Source organism: Panthera pardus, unplaced genomic scaffold, assembly GCF_024362965.1.
Source record: "Panthera pardus isolate Hobbes unplaced genomic scaffold, ASM2436296v1 HiC_scaffold_7, whole genome shotgun sequence".
Taxonomy (NCBI): domain Eukaryota; kingdom Metazoa; phylum Chordata; class Mammalia; order Carnivora; family Felidae; genus Panthera; species Panthera pardus.
Genome location: NW_026527002.1, coordinates 81,117,596 through 81,136,497, shown reverse-complemented (window position 1 = coordinate 81,136,497; position 18,902 = coordinate 81,117,596). Strand labels below are relative to the sequence as shown.

The 18,902-nt window shown below is 63.2% G+C and overlaps 2 protein-coding genes across 2 annotated transcripts; both read right to left on the bottom strand.

The window, feature by feature from the left end:
• Positions 1–2,667: 2,667 nt before the first annotated feature.
• On the bottom strand, positions 2,668–6,140 carry THEM6 (thioesterase superfamily member 6). Its single transcript, XM_019459705.2, has 2 exons — positions 5,457–6,140; positions 2,668–3,369 (listed from the first exon to the last, which is right to left on the bottom strand). The coding sequence occupies exons 1-2, from the start codon at positions 5,967–5,969 to the stop codon at positions 3,256–3,258; spliced, it is 627 nt and encodes a 208-aa protein (XP_019315250.1). The 5' UTR covers positions 5,970–6,140; the 3' UTR covers positions 2,668–3,255.
• Positions 6,141–11,098: 4,958 nt separating this feature from the next.
• On the bottom strand, positions 11,099–15,291 carry PSCA (prostate stem cell antigen). Its single transcript, XM_019459706.2, has 3 exons — positions 15,079–15,291; positions 13,410–13,517; positions 11,099–11,856 (listed from the first exon to the last, which is right to left on the bottom strand). Exons 1-3 carry the CDS (start codon positions 15,128–15,130, stop codon positions 11,642–11,644), a joined length of 375 nt encoding a protein of 124 aa, XP_019315251.1. The 5' UTR covers positions 15,131–15,291; the 3' UTR covers positions 11,099–11,641.
• Between the last annotated feature and the right edge of the window lie 3,611 nt (positions 15,292–18,902).

Here is an 18,902-nt window from a genome sequence, read left to right as displayed (position 1 = left end):
GACCTCTTTCCTTCCCGGGTGCCGAGAGCCCCCGGAGCTGGCCTCCGGGGGAGCTGAGCTGAGTCAGGCCCATTCTGGGCACCTGGCCCTTTTCTCATCCAGGGCCGTTTGGCCTCATTTCACAGAAGGGGAAACAGAGGCTTGGGAGGAGAAACGCATCCTGGGCCGGCCTTCCTGCAAACCAGTCCCACGGCCCCGGAGACCAGGACAGGCTCCCTAGCCCAAGGCAGATCTGTCCCCACCCCTAGAATCTGTCCCGAGACCCTGGGGGGCATCGACCCCACCCCTGCCCCCTGGGTGGAAGGGAAGCTGAGGTCAAGGGTGGGTATGTCTCGCTCCACATGTCCGGCACGGGGGTGCTGCAGCCGCAGCAGGGGACACTGGGCAGAGGGCACAGGGGGGCACAGGCTGCCTGCCCCATCGGCCCAGGCCTTCCCAAGTGCACGTGGGATGCCTCTGGGCCAGCTGACGCCCACACACCTCCACGCGCTTCAGTCACCCTGCCCCCCGACATTGGGCGTACCATGACCTTGGCCCCGGGGGACAGCTGGAGTGAGAGACCATGCCCATGGAGCACTGAAGACGTGCCAGCTCATCCCAGACACCCAGGGCCAGAGCTGGGCTCCCTGCCACGCCCCCAGCCAGCCAGCCGGGCAGCAGCAGCCTTGGCCGCCGCCGAACCTCAGACCCCTGCTTCCCCCTCCTGAGGCCTGCCCCCCACCCGCGGGCCACAGCCTGGCTCGGCAGCACTGTGCGGAGGTGGAGGCAGGAGACACGTCCAGTACACTGCACATCGGCAGCCTTGGGGCCTGAATGACCCCAGGGTGTCACTGCCCCTCTCCAGGCCCCAATTCCCCTCGCTGCCCTCTGGCTTGGGCACTTTCCAGACTCCGCATTATGGCCAGGCTTCCAGAGAGTCTCTACCAGGCCCAGGATTTGGAGGCAAGGGGCCCGGGCCCCTTGGGGACCACGGGGACAAAGTGAAACGTCACTACAGCCCTTTCTTGGCCTCAGCTTCCAGTGGGGCAGCAAGGATACAGCTTCTGAGCTCTTCAAGGTGCGGGGGGAGGGGGGGGAGTGAGACTGCGCACCCGGCTCCACAGCCACCTCACCCCTGGAGGAAGCAGGTGGCTGGCCAGGCGCACCCGCGGGGTCTTCACACAGTGCCAGCCTGGCAAACAGAGGGCACCCCTGCCCCATCACCACCTAAGCACGGGGCTACCCTGCCTTCCCCTGGCGGGAGCTGCCAAGTGACCTGAGCCCAAGGAAAGCCCTTGCTCTGTCTGTAGCCCTGAGGACACCTGAGGTCAGATCTGCACATCCCTGCGTCCCGCCCCCCACCCCCAGGAGCTGGGGAGGCCACAGGTGGAGCCCCGGGAGGGCTGGCCCTGGGGTGGCCGCACCAGCTGCCAACACTTGGGGCCTTAGGATTGAGGAGGTGGTGCGTGGGGTCACAAAGAACGCAGAAAGAGGAGAGATACCCCCCCAAGGTCACCTGGTTCCTAGGCGGGGAGGGTGGGGCAGCCCAAGCCCCACCTTGGCCAGCCCTGTGCCCTGGACGCGTGTCCCCTGGTCAGCAAAGACCCCTCTGTGGTCAGACCTTCTCCAAACAGAAAAAGCAAGAGGGAGCCTCCCCTCCCCTCTGCCCCCATCTGGCTGGGGTGTATCTCCCTCGAGCGGACAAAGAAACTACAGCGCCCCTGGGACACAGGGACGTCCAGCCCAGATGCCCCACCACCTTGAACACCTCACACAGACACACGGACCCGTCCTGCCTCCTCAGCCCCTGCCCTGCTCCGGGTTGCCAGCTGGCAACTCACCACCACCGGATGGACCTGCTGGGACCCAGACCCACTGTGCACAGCTTCCCGTCCACAGTCCCCGTGGGGAATCTGTCCTGACACCTGTATGGACCTCCCAAGTTCCCCCGCCCCAGGTTGTCCCTGGTCCTTCACTTCCTGCAGAAGCCCAAACACCCTCGCGGGCTGCAGGCCGGCTGCTCAAGGCAGGTGGGAGGCCCGGCCTCGCCAGCCACGTGACCTCAGCCGGGCCGCATCACTCCCCCATCTCCGAAGGCCACGTTGCAAACCCAACTTTTCCAACTACCCGTTCTTTTCCGGGCCCCCGGACTGGGGCCCTCCTGAGCAAGCGGTCAGAGCACGACGTGGCCCATGCCATCGCTCACCTGTCTTCTATCCCAGTGGCCACACTTCCTGTCCTCTTTGAGGGGCTTGCAGAAGGGCCCCTGTGCTGTCCCCACCCATTAAGGTCCACTGACCTTCTGCCCCACCTGCTGTCCCACTTCCCCGCCCCAGCAACCCCAGAGTCTGAGGCCTAGCCTCCCAAACTCTGGAGGATCACGGACTGGACCCTGGGACCAAACCAGAAACCTGCACCAGCCATCCGCAGACTGGGACATGGGACAGCAAACCCCAAGAGATGGGGACAAGGAGAGCACCAGGGTCTGCAAGGGGAGTGGGGCAAATCCTTCCTGGCCTCGGTCCCATGCTCTGTGCAAGAGGGGCCAGTCCTGCCCTGCCCACCTAGTCCCTAAGTTTGTGGGACCCCGAGAAGCCTAGATAGCCCCCATACCAGAAAACACCTGTGGGGGCCCGCTGCTTCCCTGGGGGGTGGGGGCTTCAGAAATGAGGTCTTCCCCCAGCACACTGACATTAAAAACCCTTTAATCTTGGGGTTTCTTTAAATAAAACAGAAACATTGCAGCTTTCCCGTTGCAGCTGTAAGGCAGAGATCAGCGTGGGGGGCAGGCAAGGAATCGGGGGGCATCCCTGCGCTCCTGGCTCCAGCTGGCGGCCGGGTTCCGGGACAGGGTGGAAGGAGGCAGCTCTGGGGCCCCGGTGGCTCTGACCTACACCATGGGGCCCCAGACTGGCTTCACCCACAGGGTGGGGCCGGACTCCCACCCCCCACAGCCCACGTGCCAAGGGTCCTGGGCCTCCCACTTTTCCCGTCACCTCCACCCTGAGGGCAGAGCTGTGTCAGGGCATCTGAGTCACCCCCATCCCGTGCCCAGCACAGTATGGGGGAGGGGGACATCAGTAATGGGCGGAGGGGGAGGCCTGAGCGGGCTGGGGCGGTGGGGGGGGGGCGGTGCTGGGCCGACAGGGCTGGTCGTGGACCGCTCCAGCTGGGAGACGTGGGCCTGGCGGGTCCATCCCGCACCCTCTGGCCCTGGCAGGCAGGGACCGGCAGGCAAGCGCCCCCACGTTGAGGCTGGCGGGCTGGGTGTGGTGGTCATTGGTCCTTGACGACATCACTGAGGCCGCTCTCAGCCCTGAGCAGCTGGCTGCTGGCCTCGTTGTAGGCAATCCAGTGCCGTAGGTCCTCTGGCAGCTCGGGGGGCTCCACCTGCAGGGCGACAGGGGGACATTCCCATGGCCCCGCTGTCCGGGGGACAAGCAGGGGTGCAGGGAGGGGTGACATTCCCACGGCCCCACTGCCCCGGGGACGAGCAGGGGTGCAGGGAGGGGTGACATTCCCACAGCCCCGCTGCCCCGGGGATGAGCAGGGGTGCAGGGAGGGGTGACATTCCTACAGCCCCGCTGCCCTGGGAACGAGCAGGGGTGCAGGGAGGGGTGGCCAGCCAGGGTGCGGCCTTCACACCTCTGGGCCTCTGCTCACGCTGTTCCCCCTGGAACGTGCCCTCCGCCTCCCCTTGCAGGTGGCCCTCCCTCCCTGAGGCCCCCAGTGCCATTCATCCTCCTGTCTCGAGACACTATCCTCCTTCCTCAGGCCTGTCTCCCCAACAGGGCCACACCGGAGCCGTCCGTGTGTCCCCAGAACCCAGGCAAAGCCCTCTGAGGCCAGCTGGCTGGAGAGGGGTGACGGGTGACCCGGAGGAGCCAGAGGCCTCAGGAGTCTGGAGCAGGGGAGTGGAAGGGTGGCTGTCAGCCACCCTCTGCTGGGAAAGTGCTGGACGGGGGCTGCCGTGAACCTCTCTTCTCCAGCGTACCACGAGAAGCTGGACCAGAAGCTCTGGGCCCACTGCTGCAATCCCCCCGCCCCCCCACCCCACCCCCATGCAGCCAGCCATCATGGGGAGGCAAGAGGCTGCCGGGCCAGGCCTGAGAGGTCACAGGCCTCGGGGACGGGCTTGGGGTGTTCCCAGGGGAACGGGGACAAGTAGAGTGGCAGCCCTGGCCTCCCCCGGAGTGAGGGGAGCTCTGCTCAATGCCCAGGCTTTTGGGAACACTCTCCTCCCGGCCAGCGGTGGCGAAACCGGACTTGGAGCATTTCAGCCCAGACACTGGGCTCAGACTGCCCCGTGTAGGCTCTGCCTGGGGCCCACCTCTCCTAGCCTAGGCACCTGGGTTCCTCCTGGCCATGCCCTGGCCCTCCCATCTGTGGCCGGGCATCCTCGGGCACACCTGCTGAGCCGCACTATCGGCTCTCTTGGAAGTCGCTTCCAGCCCCCACCGGCCACCCGGCACCCTCTGTTGTAGGAGAGACTCCCTCTGTCTTTAGTCCCAGCTCTCAGTCCCTTGACTTAAAGCCTCCGTGACCAGAGACTCCCCACGCCGGCCTCCTTACAGGTGAAAGGGCGTATGGAGCATCTCTGTCCCTATGGGGTGGGGGACACCCAGGACCTTTGGGGGGGTGTCCAGAGACAGAAAACCAGGGAGCTATGCCCATGGCCTCTGTGAGCCTGTTTCCCCACCTCCGGTATGGGGGAAAGACCACCCTCTCACGATTAACATGAGACCGTGTTCCCCCTTGTTCACGAGGCACCTGTTCAAAGCCAGAGAAGGCAGTGCCCTCGTTTAGAGCACCCAGGGGTTGGGGCAGGCCCCGGCTTTGGCACGGAAGCTCCTGAGGCAAGTTTTCGGGACGCCGCCTCAGGCCGGAGCCTGCCCTGGAAACCATTCCGGTGGTGGCGCGCTGCCGTCCCCAGGGCTGTCGTCCCCAGGGCCCCGTTGCCACGCCGCGGTAGCCAGGCTGGGCTGTGCTGGAAGGAGCAGGCCCTGGGGAGGGTCCTTTGGCCCCACACGGGCACTGCGGCCCTCTCGCCAACTGGAAAAGGCAGAAGGGCTTGCAGCTCTGTGAGTTCAGTCCCCCAACCCCAAACCCAGGTGGTGGTGACCCAAGCCCTCAGCTCCAAGGTGTGTGCACGGGAGAGGCCTGGTCAGGGCTTCCCTGTTGGGGGAAAAGCAGGGGGGGGGGGGTACCGCGTGGGGTGGCATGGAGTCCTGAGAGGCGAGCTTAAGAAGTGGCAGGCGGGGAGCACGCTAAGAACGTGTATGAGGAGTGGATTCAGGGACCCTGGGAGCTCCCAGGGAGAATGGCCATCAGTGAAGTGAGGCCCTGGGTCCAAAAGTAAGGGCTGGAGTGTGGCACTCAGCGGGACAGGAGCACCCCAAGGGGGTGGCCTTCCCTAGAGGAGGGGGCAGGGACCAGGAACCCTCAGGGGCCCGGGGAGGGGGGAAGAAGGTGCTCACCCTGTGTTTGCACAGGTGCTGCACGACGCGCTCCGGCGAGGTGCCCAGCACATGCTGGCGGGAGCGCAGGAGCGCGCACACGAAGCCATCGCGCAGGCTGATGAAGCGCGCCTCCAGGTAAAACGCTCGGTCGTCCCAGCCCAGCAGGCGGGTGCGCACCTCGAAGGGCTCGAACAGGCGCAGCGAGCGGCGATAGCGCGCGCACGAGGCGGCCAGCACGGCGCGGGCCCCGAGCGCGCGCAGCGCCCCCAGCACCCCGCAGCGCGTCAGGTGCGCGGCGCGCGCCACGTCGGCCTCGCGCAAGTAGCGCGCGTTGTTCATGTGCAGCAGCAGGTCCAAGTCCGAGGGCAGCACGCGGCCCGCGTAGCGTTGCTCGGCCAGCAGGTCGCGGACGCGCGGCTGCAGCAGGCGCGCGCGCAGCACGGCGCACGGCACGCGCACCAGGTACCAACCGTCCAGCAGCGCGAAGTAGACGAGCGCCAGGACCAGCGGCGCCACGAGCAGCCCCAGCATCGCGGCGGCAGGCGCGGGGTGCGGCGGAACCCGCGGCGCCGGTGCCGACCGGGGCGCGCTGCGCTGGAGTCCGCCGCGCCGGTGCCCGCGCCCCGCCTCGCCCGCTCGCCGGAACCGGCGAGAGCCGAGCTACCGGAGCGAACCACCTCGCGAAGCCGGCTGGGGAGGGACGCGCCGGAGGCGGCTGGTGCCGCAGGCCGGGGCCCCGCCCTCCCCGCGCCAGCATCCCCCCCACCCCGGCGCCCTCAGTGGTCCGTCCCCCCCCATGTCCGCGCGCCTCCCGCCCCGCTTTCGCTTTCGCCGCGCGCCGCGCCACAGCGGCATCTGGCGGTCGCGGCCCGCGATGCAGGCGCAGGAGGGGGCGAGCTGGTCCGCGGCGTCTCCCCCCGCCCCCCCCCAGCTCGCTGCGAGCCCTCTTGTCTCTCCCCAGCCGTCGACGATTCGGTCCCTGATCTGAGCAGAGGCAAAGGCTCCAGTACCTCCCGGCCCAAGTTGCAGGACTTTGCAAAAGAAGTGGACGCAGCCGTCCGCAGCGGCACTGCTTCAAGACTGTCCTGGAAACCGACCCTCCGACGCTCCAAAACATCCAGGGGCTCTCCACCTTTGCAGGGCGCCCCAGCCCCAGCGCGCATGCGGCCGATTCAGGGCGCATCATAGTCTGGCCCCTAAGCCTTTTCAGTCCCAGCTTGTAACCTCATCACCCCCACCAGCACCACTCCCACCCCCAGGTCCTGGCAATCTCAAACTCATTCCCAAGCATTCCCATCCTTGGCCCGTTCAGAAAGGGAGCATATAACGCCCGCAATGGGGGGAGAGGACTCTGCAAATGTAAAGGGCTCGACAGGGGCCTCATAGGTGTCACGAGCACATGGGATGCGGACCCAGCAGTGTGCAGCAGGCACTCCAGCGTCCTCTCTGTCCCCTTCTCGGCAACACTGGGCAGGAAAGCCCGGAAGAGGTCCATCCAGCTTTCCCAGCCCGCCCCCAGCTTGCCAGTGACCTGGGAGGCCACCTCCTTAGGTCCGCACTGGGGCCCTGGAGAGGTGGAGGCGGCTCTGAGAACAGCACCCCCCAGCGGCCACACTGAGAGGGCTTTGGTCCAGTCCACACCGGGCTCGGCTCCGGTCGACTGCCAGTGCCACAATGGCAGGTGGCTTCCCTTCCCTCAGGCACCATCAGGGCAGAATTCTTTGCTTTTCTGGCTTTGCTTCTGGGGCCAGTAGTTGGGCAGAATGGGATCTGGGTTTTCCTGGGTCCTTGGATATGCTTGGATACTCCGCGGACAGGAAGTTCATTCTCAGGGCGGACCCAGATGCCCCAGGAAAGCCTGGGGGTAGGAAAGGCCTTCCCCACGCATTGTTCAGCCTTGTCCCTGCCCTGGCTCAGCTCCACACCATCTGTCCCTGAGGCGGGACAGCTTCTCGGGATGAAGGTGTCCTTCGATCCCCCTGGCAGCTGCTCTGTGAATGCAGCCTGGTCACCCCCCTTGTCCCACCCCCACAGCGGGGGCCTGCTTCTAGAAGCCTGTTCTGGAAATGTCAGTGAAGGTTGGTAAACAATAGAATGGGGGGGGGGGGTGGGGGATGCTTACAAGACCCCTGCCCCCATCCTCTGACAGCCGGGGCTCCCTCTGCCAGGGACCCTCCCCTTCCATCTTCCCCTTCCCTGACCCCCAGACAGTCTAGATGCCCAGAACCCTGGTCTCACTGTGCCTTTACACACGCTCGATTATGTCAGCAGGGACTGCCATCTCCCCGCTGGACCCCGAGGCCAGGAGGTCACTTTGATGGCCCAAACCCAGGGCCAGCACAATCGATGCCGGCCAGGAGCTCCCCAGGAACCAACTTCTTCTTAGCCGCCCACGCCCGGCTGCATCAGCACCAGATGCGGGCGTGCTGTGGTGGTCATGGCAGATTGTTGGGGGTCTCGGGCAGGTCAGGGACTCCTGGGCATCAGACCTGGAACCCCTCTGCTCTGGCTTCGTATCTGAGAGGCAAAGAGGGAGGAGGGGCTGGGAGACAGCTGACAAAGGTGGGGCCCCCACTCCCCCGCTGCCAGAGGGTCTGACATGTGACCCCTGCACCCCCTCCAGTAGAGCCCCTACTGCACCCCAAGTCCAGCCAGGGAGGAGCAGGGCTCACAGAGCAGCGCCCAGGCCGCTGACAGACACCGCGCCCTGCCCACCCAGTACTGTCTTTACAGACACCTGAGTGGTCGAGGGTGGAGACATCAGCAACCTGGTCTGGGGGCGTCAATCCCTGCCCGAGAGGGGCCAGGCAGACGGGCCTGGGACTGGCCTTCCGGGGAAGGGAGGGCTGCGCCAGACCACCTCCAGCCTGGGGCTGAGTGTGCTGCTAGGGTCAGAGATGACCGCTCAGGGAGCGCCCTTGGAGGCCTGACCTAGGTGACCGAGCGCACAGGGGAGGATGGTAGGTGCCAGCTGTGTGGCCTCAGGTCAGTTCCTTCACGTCTCTGTGCCCTGCCTCACCGGGTGGTGGTGAGAATCAATGAGTGATTGCATGGGAGACCCATGAGAGCGCACCTGGCCTCTGGTAACGGGGTTGTGTGCTATATTATCTCCTACTGTGACAGCCGCAGAAGGCTCGGACAGTGTCCCTAACACGGAGAGTGCTCGGGAAATGGCACCTTTTTTTTTTTTTTAATGTTTTTTATCTGATTTTGAGAAAGAGAGAGAAAGAGAGTGCAAGCAGGGGAGGGGCAGAGAGAGAGGGAGACACAGAATCCAAAGCAGGCTCCAGGCTCCGAGCTGTCGGCACAGAGCCCGACGCGGGGCTCGAACCCACGAACCGCGAGATCATGACCTGAGCCGAAGTCGGACGCTGAACCGACTGAGCCCCCCGGGCGCCCCTTGGGAAATGGCATCTTAAAAACTAACGTAAGTCTGTCTGTCCAGGGGACCACCTCAGCCACAGGTGCAGCCGTGAGGGTCTCTGTTCCTTACTATGGAAAGATACATGTTTAGAAAGCAGTTTGCCGGGGAGCGTGCGCAGCATGACCCGGGCACAGTTTCACAGTGTGCATCTGCGCGTGTTTGCACGCGACGCGTCATGAAGACGGAAAACGGTGACCCACGTTATCCTAGGGTTTGGGGAGCCGAGTCCTGTACGCTCTTCTTTCTCGCCGTTCCCTAGTTTGCGAAGATGAGGCGGTGTGGGGAGAGGGAGGTGGGGGTCCCGGCCAGACCCTGCCGTGGGCCCGCAGCTGAGGGGCCCTGGGCCTCTGCAGGTGGAGCCCCTGCCGTCCCCACCCAGGGGAGCAGGAGGAGGCCCCAACGCGCTGCGTGTGCGGAGGGACTCCTGCCCTTCCCTCTGTCCTGGAGTGAGGGAGGGGCAAGGCTGGCCCCCTCGGGCTCTCAGTTTGAGGCCACACGAACTTGGGAATGGCTCAGGAGGTCAGAGGAGTCCCCGGTCCGGGGAACGGAGGACCCAGCGAGGTCTCCCACTTCTCAGGGCCCGCCGTCCCTCTCCCCTCACCCTGGCCCAAATATTTCAAACCCAGAAGCCCGGGACAGGGTCTGGGGTCCGGGGCACTGCCTCACTTCCCGGAGCCTCACCCCGGAGGAGGACCCCTGCCTGAGGGTGTGGCTGACGTGTGGGTCGCCGTGGGCTCCCTTCCCTGCTCGGTGGACGGAGGCCTGTCCCTCCGGACTTCCAGGCCCTGCCGTGGCCCCGGTCACACTGGTGTTTGAGATCCTCTCTGTGCTTTATTCCTTTTCGAGCTCCACCTGCTAACATGGCACGTATTTCTGTATTTACCCTGTTCACCTGACCACCCCCCCCCCGACCCTGTCCGGTAAGCTCGGTGAGCGGGGGTGTCTCTAGGGCGTGGAGGGAGGTTGGCGAAAATGCATCCCAGCGTGGGAGACCGCTGATTCTGGCGTGCCTGGAACAGCGCCTGGAACGTAGTAGGCGCTCCACAACCACTGGCAGGACAGATGCACCAGTGTCCTCTACAGTCACCTGGCCAAGGTGGACAAGCCCAAACTCGAGCCCGGGCCACACCCTCATGGGCCTGAAGCTCTGCCTGAGCCCCCCCGCCCCCGCCCCGACCCAGTTCTATGGTGCCCTCTCAGGAAACAAAGCCCCAGCCCTGGACCCTGGACCCTGGACCCTGGACCCTGGACCGGAGCCAAGCCAGTTCTATGTGCTGAGCGTGCCTGGGGCCCCAGAGGGACGGGTGTGGGAGAGGCCAGAGCCTGCACGGAGCCGAGCCTGAGCTGGGCCCCGGAGGCGAGGAAGAAGCGAGGAGGACCAGCACTGGAGGTCACTTGGGACGCGCACAGGGAGAGTCTGGGCCTCCGGCCTGGACTTGTTGGTCAGTGTAGCCCTGCCCCAGCCCACCCCAGAGCTCCAGAAGCCGGGCTCTAATCCTGCTTCACCCACCACTCGGTAGGGGTCTTGGCCAGAAGTGCCCTCCTGTGCAGGTTCCCGCCCTGGCTGCGCTCACACAGTCCACCCCACGTGGCCCACAGGTCCTGGCGCTGGAGCCCCCAGGGGCAGGGAGGCAGCCCCTGCGTTTCCCAAGGGGCTTTCCCAGGAATTGAAAAGGCGAGGCGGGGACCCTAGGCTCACAAGCACTGTGAAAGGACCCCTGCTCCCGGACAGGAGGGACCTGAGGTCAGGGGGCAGGGGGCAGCTTCGCTGGGGACCCTTTTACAGTTTGAATTTTTCACCGTGGGTGTGGAGAACTTACACCGGACAAAAGAAAACATTTAGGAAACAGGCAGAGGGAAAGGACAGGGCGGGGACGCTGAGGGGGCCTCACACAGTAGCAGCCCCTCCCACCCAGAAACCGCTGGGTCCTGTGGATCCTCAACACTCGCAGCAGAGGGGGGTCCCAGGTAAGTATCTGAGGCTCAGAGAGGGCGAGTGATCTGAGTGAGGCCACACAGCAAGAGACGGGGTCCCCAGGGATGCCGCCCTACCTTCTGCAGCTGTGTCCTCCCTTCCCGGTGTCTGACATCTGTTTCTGCCCAGGCTTGGGCTCCACCCCATGTGGCTGGCTACGGACATGGCCACAGCCCACGGATGTGGATCCAGGTGGCATCCAACACAGCCCTGGACCCCAACCCTGACTCCCACCCGGGGGCGCGCGAGAACAGAGCTGTCTGCAGCTAAGTCAATGGGACTTTATTAAGGGCCTACTGGGTGCTGGGGTTACTGCTCCAGGACTCCCAGGGACATTGGGAGCTGAACCCCCTCCACACCCCATCTCTTGGGGCTCCCAGGACCTCTCACTCCCTGCCCCTAATTCTACTCAGTACATTTCATCTCAGCCTTTGTGGGGCCCTCCTGAGTGCCTGCTCCTTGCTGGTTACAGGTGACCCTATGAGTGGGACATGGCTCAGCAGGTAGAGGTGGAGGGAGCGGTCAGGGAAGGCTTCCTGGAGGAAGAGTATGCCTAAGCGAGGATTAAGGAGTGGGTTGGAATGTGGGGGTTGTGTGGGCCGTGTGCAGGCTGTCGCGCATCAATACAGCCCAGCCTGCTGGGCAGTGGGAGCTGGGCAGGAGTCCTAGGGAGCCATGGAAGGCTAGAAAGGGCAGAGGGGCATGGCCCGACCCGAGTTAGGGTCCAGGAGGGGCCTCGACTGGACCAGGTGTGTGTGAAGAGTGCCCTGGGGCCCCTGGGACACAGTGGGGTCCTCCTGCCTCCTACATCCGGCTAGGGCCCCAGAGCAGCAGGCCACCGAGAGCAGTGAGCAGCGCCAGGGTGACAAGAGTTGGCTGCAGGGCATGGGCCCCGTTGGCATTGCACAGGTCACTGGAGCAACACGTGATGTTCTTCTTGCCCAAGTAGTAGTTCTGGGAGTCCTCCACACAGTGCGAGGTGCAGCCCTTGCTAATGATGGTCAGGAAGCCAACAGCACCTGGGGGTGGGGGCCACTCAGCTAGGGCTGGGTCCTGGGTGTTCACCCACCCGGCCTTGTCCCAGCTCCCATGGCCCTCTTCCTGTCCTGACTGAAACTCTAGAGTCATCCCGGTGACTGCCTCAAGACTGCCAGCAGTGCGAGGGCAGGCGCTTGGGCTCATCTGTATCCACATGCCCAAGGCAGCCAGACCTTCTGCTGGGCACTAGACATGCCTAATGAATGGGTGAATGCAGGGATGGATGGATGGATTGATGGATGGATGGATGGATGGATGGATGGATGGATGGATGATGGATGGGTAGGTGATACAGGGGGATGGATGGGTGGATGGATGGATGGGTGGGTGGATGGATGGATGGATGATGGATGGGTAGGTGATACAGGGGGATGGATGGGTGGATGGATGGATGGATGGATGGATGGATGATGGATGGGTAGGTGATACAGGGGGATGGATGGGTGGATGGATGGATGGATGGATGGATGATGGATGGGTAGGTGATACAGGGGGATGGATGGATGGATGGATGGATGGATGGATGGATGGATGGATGAATGATGGATGGGTAGGTGATACAGGGGGATGGATGGGTGGATGGATGGATGGGTGGGTGGATGGATGGATGGATGGATGAATGGATGGATGATGGATGGGTAGGTGATACAGGGGGATGGATGGGTGGATGGATGGATGGATGGATGGATGGATGGATGGATGATGGGTGGATGAATGCAGGAATGGATGGATGGATGGATGGATGAATGAATGATAGATGGGTAGGTGATACAGGGGGATGAATGGATGGATGATGGATGGATAGGAGATACAGGGGGCTGGATGGGTGGATGGATGGATGGATGGATGGATGGATGGATGGATGGATGATGGATGGGTAGGTGATACAGGGGGATGGATGGGTGGATGGATGAATGGATGGATGGATGATGGATGGGTAGGTGATACAGGGGGATGGATGGATGGATGATGGATGGATGGATGATGGATGGGTAGGTGATACAGGGGGATGGATGGATGGATGGATGGATGGATGGATGGATGGATGATGGATGGGTAGGTGATACAGGGGGATGGATGGATGGATGGATGGATGGATGGATGGATGGATGATGGATGGATGGATAGGAGATACAGGGGGATGGATGGATGGATGGATGGATGGATGGATGGATGATGGATGGATGGATGAATGCAGGGATGGATGGATGGGTGGGTGGATGGATGGATGGTAGATGGACAGATGAAGGGTGATGGGTGGACAGACAGACAAGGGATAGGTGGAGGGGGATGAACAGATGGGAGACAGAGCAGCTGTATCCACGGGTGGATAGATGAACAAGTGGCCAGGTGCACAGAGGATGAGCAGTTCAGTGGCAGAACTAAACCCAAGTGCTTTGAGTCCCTACCAAGGCAGGGAAGGAGAGGGCAAAAGGCAGGGCAGAGCCACACCCAGCCCGGGGCGGGGTGGGAGGGTGGGAGGGAATCTGGGCAAGGTCACGCGGAGGACTCGGGGGGCGGCAGGGCCACTCACGGATGCGCTCGGTCCAGCATTGGGTATCAGAGCGGGTGCAATTCTTCACGTGCAGGCAGTTCTGGTTGCTCACCTGGGCCTCGCAGGAGTAGCACTGCAGGGCACCGCCTGGGGGGTGGGGGTGTGCTCAGAGGCTGCCCTCCCACAGAGCGGGAAGGAGCCTCATTTTCTCGTCTGTCACACTTTCCAGGCTGCTGGGAACGTGCAGGAGCACAAGAGGCTGCCGCAAACTGGGACATCCTCACGGGGAGGGCACTACGCTCATCAAAGCCCACCCGGGGAAGGCTCCAGTGCCCGCTTCCTGTCATGGCGTCTGGAATCCACCAGTAGTGCCCCAGCCCACCCCTCCGGGTTTTAAAGCTCTGTTAAAAAGCCTATGGTTCATGGGGCGCCTGGGTGGCTCAGTCGGTTGGGCGGCCGACTTCGGCTCAGGTCATGATCTCGCGGTCGGTGAGTTCGAGCCCCGCGTCGGGCTCTGTGCTGACAGCTCGGAGCCTGGAGCCTGTTTCAGATTCTGTGTTTCCCTCTCTCTGACCCTCCCCCGTTCATGCTCGGTCTCTCTCTGTCTCAAAAATAAATAAATGTTAAAAAAAAAAAATTTAAAACCACCTTTCTTTAAAAAAAAAAAAGCCTATGGTTCAAGAGGGAAGGGGGTGACGCACCCCTGGGTGGGAGCTGGCTCACCCCACTTGGCAGCCAGCCCAGCTGGGCACGGGGCAGGTGGGCGCAGGGTGGACAGACCTGCTCACGTCCTTCCATCGCTGTCCCTAGTAGCCTGTGCAAACCCCACCCAGCCTCCCAGGCCTCCCTGGTGCTGTGTGATCGGCATGGGCCCCGGGCTGGGTCCTGCTCTGTCCCTGGGAGTAGCGGCCCCAGCTGTCACACGATGTTTCCTCCGATCAAAACAATGGTGGAGCTGGGATCCAAGTCACCCAATTGCAAGCAGGCCCCGTGCTGCCAGCCCTGTGCTCGGGCACCACACACACCAGCTGACCTCCAGCAGCCTGTCGGGCCATTGTCATGATCCCCACTCTCTAGCAGAGGAAGCTGAGGCTCTGAGAGGTTTAGCGATTACCCAGGATGGGAAGAGACCGAGCTAGGCCTGGAGTCCAGACCAGAGCAGCGAAGGCCCACACCTGCCCCCCCCGGGTGTCTCCTGTCCTTGCTGCCCACAGTGGACCCCAGGGCTGGGCCTGGGGAGGGGACCTAGGTCCTCTGAGGACAAACCTCAGCCCTCTCCCGGTTCACTGTTCTCTCCTGCCTCTGTGGCACTTCCTAACTTGAGGCTTTTTGCCCCTGTGCTTCCTCTCTACTCTCCAGGCTCTCAGTGCCTCCCTTGTCCGTCTGCCCTCCGAGCGCCAGGCCCTGCGCACCGCAGTCAGGAGAAGAGCCCCGCGTGCCCTGCCCGCTCTGGGTGAGCCATTACTCCATCCTGGCTGCACCGCGAGCCGCCCCAGAGGGGGACGCGGGCAAGGACAAAAGTCCCTTCTTCCTGCCGCCACCTCCGCTTCCTTCCACCTGACCTCCCTGCTCCCTGTCCCCCTCCTCCACCTCCTCTCTCTCTGTCCTTCCGGGTGGGTGCTCTCTCTGAGGGCCCCCCGGTCTCCCTGGATTGCCCCCACCCCAGCCCTGTTCCCGTGGCCCTGTCCCGGGCTGGGGGAGTTCTCACTTGGCTGCAGGGCCAGGCCGATGGCCAGCAGGGTGAGGACGACAGCCTTCATGGTCACCAGTGGGCAGCGGTGGCGTGGACCTAGGGGTGGCTTTATATCGCTTCGGCTGGCAAGGCGGAGGCTCCACTGCCCACTGTCAACACGGACGGGTTCCCCGCGGCCAGCAAGCACCACGGGTAGATCCCAATCTCCACCCGCCCGGCCAGGCTATACCCCGCCACTCCCTCCGTCCTCCCGTCTGCTTCCGGAAGGCAGAGCCTGCCCAGGGCAGGGGCCGCCCTCCCCACCTGTGGCCATTTCTTAGCCACCCCAGGGCGAGGCGCCAGGCTAAGCCTCTGCCCACCTCACACCAAGCGGTGAAGCCAGAGAAGGGTGTGACCACCTTGTCCAAGGTGGAGGGCGACCTCCCTGGGCCTGTGGTGCTCCTAGGACTCCTGGTCCCACAGGAGCGACAGACCTTGGATGGGTGCAAACAAGAAGTGCCTCGGGAGGGGGCCACTCTGGGAAGTGCCCCGGAGGCTTGGGGGTGGGGGGCTGGCACGGCCAAAGTGCACTGTCGTGCTGCATCGGGCTGGGTGCAGGCTCACCCCTCGTGACCTTACTTAATCCCCATACAACATGGAGCTTTAGCTGCAAGAGAGGCGGGGAAACGCAGTAGGAAGAGGAGGGGGGTGGCAGAAGGCAGGACACTGCCTGCACACCAGACCCACTCTCCCCCCGTCTGTGTCCTGGGGTCCCACAAGGGTCCCAAGGGCTTCCCCTGGCTGGTGACGTGAGGGCGGGAGGTTCAGAGGCCAGGCCATCTCTCCTGCTGTGCCCTGACCGCGGGGTGCTCTGTGCAGTGAGTGGCTGCATCCCCATGGGCCAGCCTGCTCCCCTCCTGCTAGCCCTGCCCGGCCTGTGCTGACTGTTCTGTGCCCTCACCCCTCCAAGCCCAGGGGCCCAGTGGTTTCCTGCTGCTGTTGGCCTGGGGCCCATTCTCGGTCCCCATTGTCCCTCCAAACTTGCCCCTCCCTTTGTAAACAGTCTCCCTGTGACCCCTTGGAATGTCCCGCAGGTGCCGGCAGGTACAAGCCATGCCCACTGCCTGCTGACCCCAGTGTGTCTGGGGGGGGGGGGGCGGTGAGGGGCCCCTCCCATGGGGGGAGAGGACCTTTCACTTCCTGATGCCCTCCTGGCCCAAAGATGGCATCTCTGACCTCACTTTACCATCTGACCTCGTGCCCTTGGGCTCCTCCCTGGGAGGAAGCCCCAGGATAGAGCAGGGGCTGTGCCGTGGTGCTGGCAGGTCGCTCCCGGGGATGTGTCATCTCCCAGCCCTCTGGGACAGGGACAGGGGTGGGGGTGGGGGTGGGGGTGCGAGAGCAGAGCGACCCTTCCCGGTGGGGACAGCTTCCATCCTCTCACCCTGAGTCCTGGATCAAGATGACACAGTGACATGGGCCCAGGGTGAGACCCACACCTCCCCAGCACTCGCTGCGCCTCTGGGGTCTTTCCTGCCCAGCCGCCTGGCGCCCGCCAGTTTGCACGCTTTCCCCGGGAGGCGTCTCTCCTGAGGCCCAGGAATGGACAGGACCTTGCTCAAGCTCACACGGAGGTGAGCGCGGTCCCCCCACTCCAGCTGCCTTCCTCGTCTTTCTGCCTGCTCCGAACTTTCTCCCTGAACACCACCCCCCCCACCCCCCGCCTCCAGCCCGCGATCCCACCAGCTCAGGTGCCTTGGAAGGTAAAGTGTTTGTGACTTCACTGCGCCTGGCCGTCTGCCTGTCTGCCCACCCTCAGCTGACCGGGACTGGGGGTGCCCCGGACTGGAGCCTTTCTTATCTGTCTCTTTTTACTCAAGGCACCCGGCACCTAGCACCAGCCTGGGACATTCAGTCCTCAAATATTGACAGGTGCATGAATGTTTGTTAATCTGATTTGATACGAGGCGATTACTCTCTGGCCGTGGACTCAAGCAGGGTGCTTCTGCGCCCCGGGGCACGTTTGGCCTAATGCCTGAAGACATGGTCGGTTGTCCCAACAGGGGGGTCATCCTGCACAGGACGCCCCCACCACAGAGACGCTTCCAGCCTGAGGTCGGCAGAACCGCGGGGGCAGGAGGCCTGCCCAGGGCCGTGGGCACGAGGCTGCTGTCCCAGCGTACGGGCGGCAGAGAATTAGACCAAACAGGATCGCCTTGAGTCTAAGGAGCCAACGAGCTCTGCTGGGCTTGGGACTTGCCTGGGACCCAGCCCCGCTTCCTTCCTTCCGACTGCTCCTTCTCGGTGGGAAGGTCTATCCCGTGTCTGTCTTGTCGCTGCATTCTGGAAGGAATCATCGTCTCCCCCAGACCTGATGTTGGAGCCGATGCTGGCATGAGTTAAGACTTCGGGGCTGTCGGGGAGGAACGAGTGCACCTTGCCTGTGAGAAGGACGTGGGGTTTGGGGTGCCGTAGTCAAATGCTACGGTCTGACTTGTCCCCCCAAATTCCCACATTGAAGCCATAACCCCAATGGGATGGTACTTGGGTGCGGGGCTCTTGGGAGGTGATTGGGTTCAGACGAGGTCATGAGGGTGGGGTCCCCCCCGACGGGCTAAGTGCCCTCATAAGATCAGACACCAGAGCTCCCCCCACCCCCTGAGCCCACAGCAGGGAGGCGGCCGTCTGCACGCCAGGAAGGGGGCCTCCCCCTCACCCGACCGTGCCGACGCCCCGCTCTCAGACTCCCAGCCTCCAGAGCTTTGAGAGACAAACGTGTGTTGTTTACAGCTCCTGGTCTGTGGTGCTGTGTTAGGGCAGCTGACTGAATATTGAAGCCCATGGCACGATGCCCTAGATAGAGTCCTCGACTCCACCTTTGACCCTGTCAGCCCCAAACTAAGTCCTCACTAGGGTCACAGCCTGAATCCTGACCCTGCTCACCGAGTAAGCCCTGACCCTGACCGTACCCTGAGCCCTGACCCTGGTCACTGACTGTGCCCCGTCCTGTCATCCATGCTTTGGGCACGCACTGAATACAGCCCCTCAGCCTAGACTGAGCCTGGAAAACCTGTCACAAAGGGATGGGACTCCCTGCAGTGGACGGGGTCAGGGTGTGGCTTTGACATGACTCACCCTTAGCCCATTTCGTCTGCTCTGGTGTCACCTCCCTGGGCTCCAGATTTTCCTGTTCTCTTTTGGCTTTCCACCTACCTGCCCAACCAGTTGGGTTCCCTGGAGATCCTGCCCGCCAGCATTGCCCCCCACCCCACCGCCAGGATGGGGGGCTGGTGGGACCGGAGCAGGGCCAGACCCTGGGAGGAGACAGGATCACTGACCCCCCCCCCCCCACTCCTGTGGGGTCCTTTGCAGACAGACCGTGACCTCCTATGGCTGCCACCCTGTCCCACACTTGAATGGATGCCTTTTTTTTTTGGGGGATGAATCTTATATTTTATGCAGAATTAATTAGAAAAATTAAGATGTTATGTGAATTACAAAACCACAGTTGATTTCGCCTTCTACTTTTATAGACCTTTTCCTTTAGAAAAATGCATCCGTAACTCGAGAGGGTAATGCTACTTGCTGCCAGGCCACTGACGGTCGGGGGACGCATGCTCCGTGCCAGGCCTCCCGTTGTGGGTTCTGGAAATTAAGGCCATGTCTCGCAAGCTCCGTGTGTGTGTGTGTGTGTGTGTGTGTGTGTGTGTGTGTGTGTGTGTATGTGTGTGTACTGGGGGCACTGAGTCCCATCAGGGGCCCTGGGAGCCCGCTTCTCACCCCCAGCCCACCAGGGCCAGGCTCCCAGGGCATCCCACCACCCCGGGTGCCAGTCGGTCTCTAATTCTCTGAAACGTCTT

What these genes read in the sequence shown, in the direction of transcription:
- THEM6 (XM_019459705.2), bottom strand. Translation starts at nt 5,969, where the DNA reads ATGCTGGGGCTGCTCGTGGCGCCGCTGGTCCTGGCGCTCGTCTACTTC. An exon ending in AGCACCTGTGCAAACACAGG is followed by an intron (nt 3,370 to 5,456) that starts GTGAGCACCTTC and finishes GTCGCCCTGCAG; the next exon opens with GTGGAGCCCCCCGAGCTGCC.
- PSCA (XM_019459706.2), bottom strand. Translation starts at nt 15,130, where the DNA reads ATGAAGGCTGTCGTCCTCACCCTGCTGGCCATCGGCCTGGCCCTGCAG. An exon ending in CGGCCTGGCCCTGCAGCCAA is followed by an intron (nt 13,518 to 15,078) that starts GTGAGAACTCCC and finishes CCCACCCCCCAG; the next exon opens with GCGGTGCCCTGCAGTGCTAC. An exon ending in ATGCTGGACCGAGCGCATCC is followed by an intron (nt 11,857 to 13,409) that starts GTGAGTGGCCCT and finishes CCCCACCCCCAG; the next exon opens with GTGCTGTTGGCTTCCTGACC.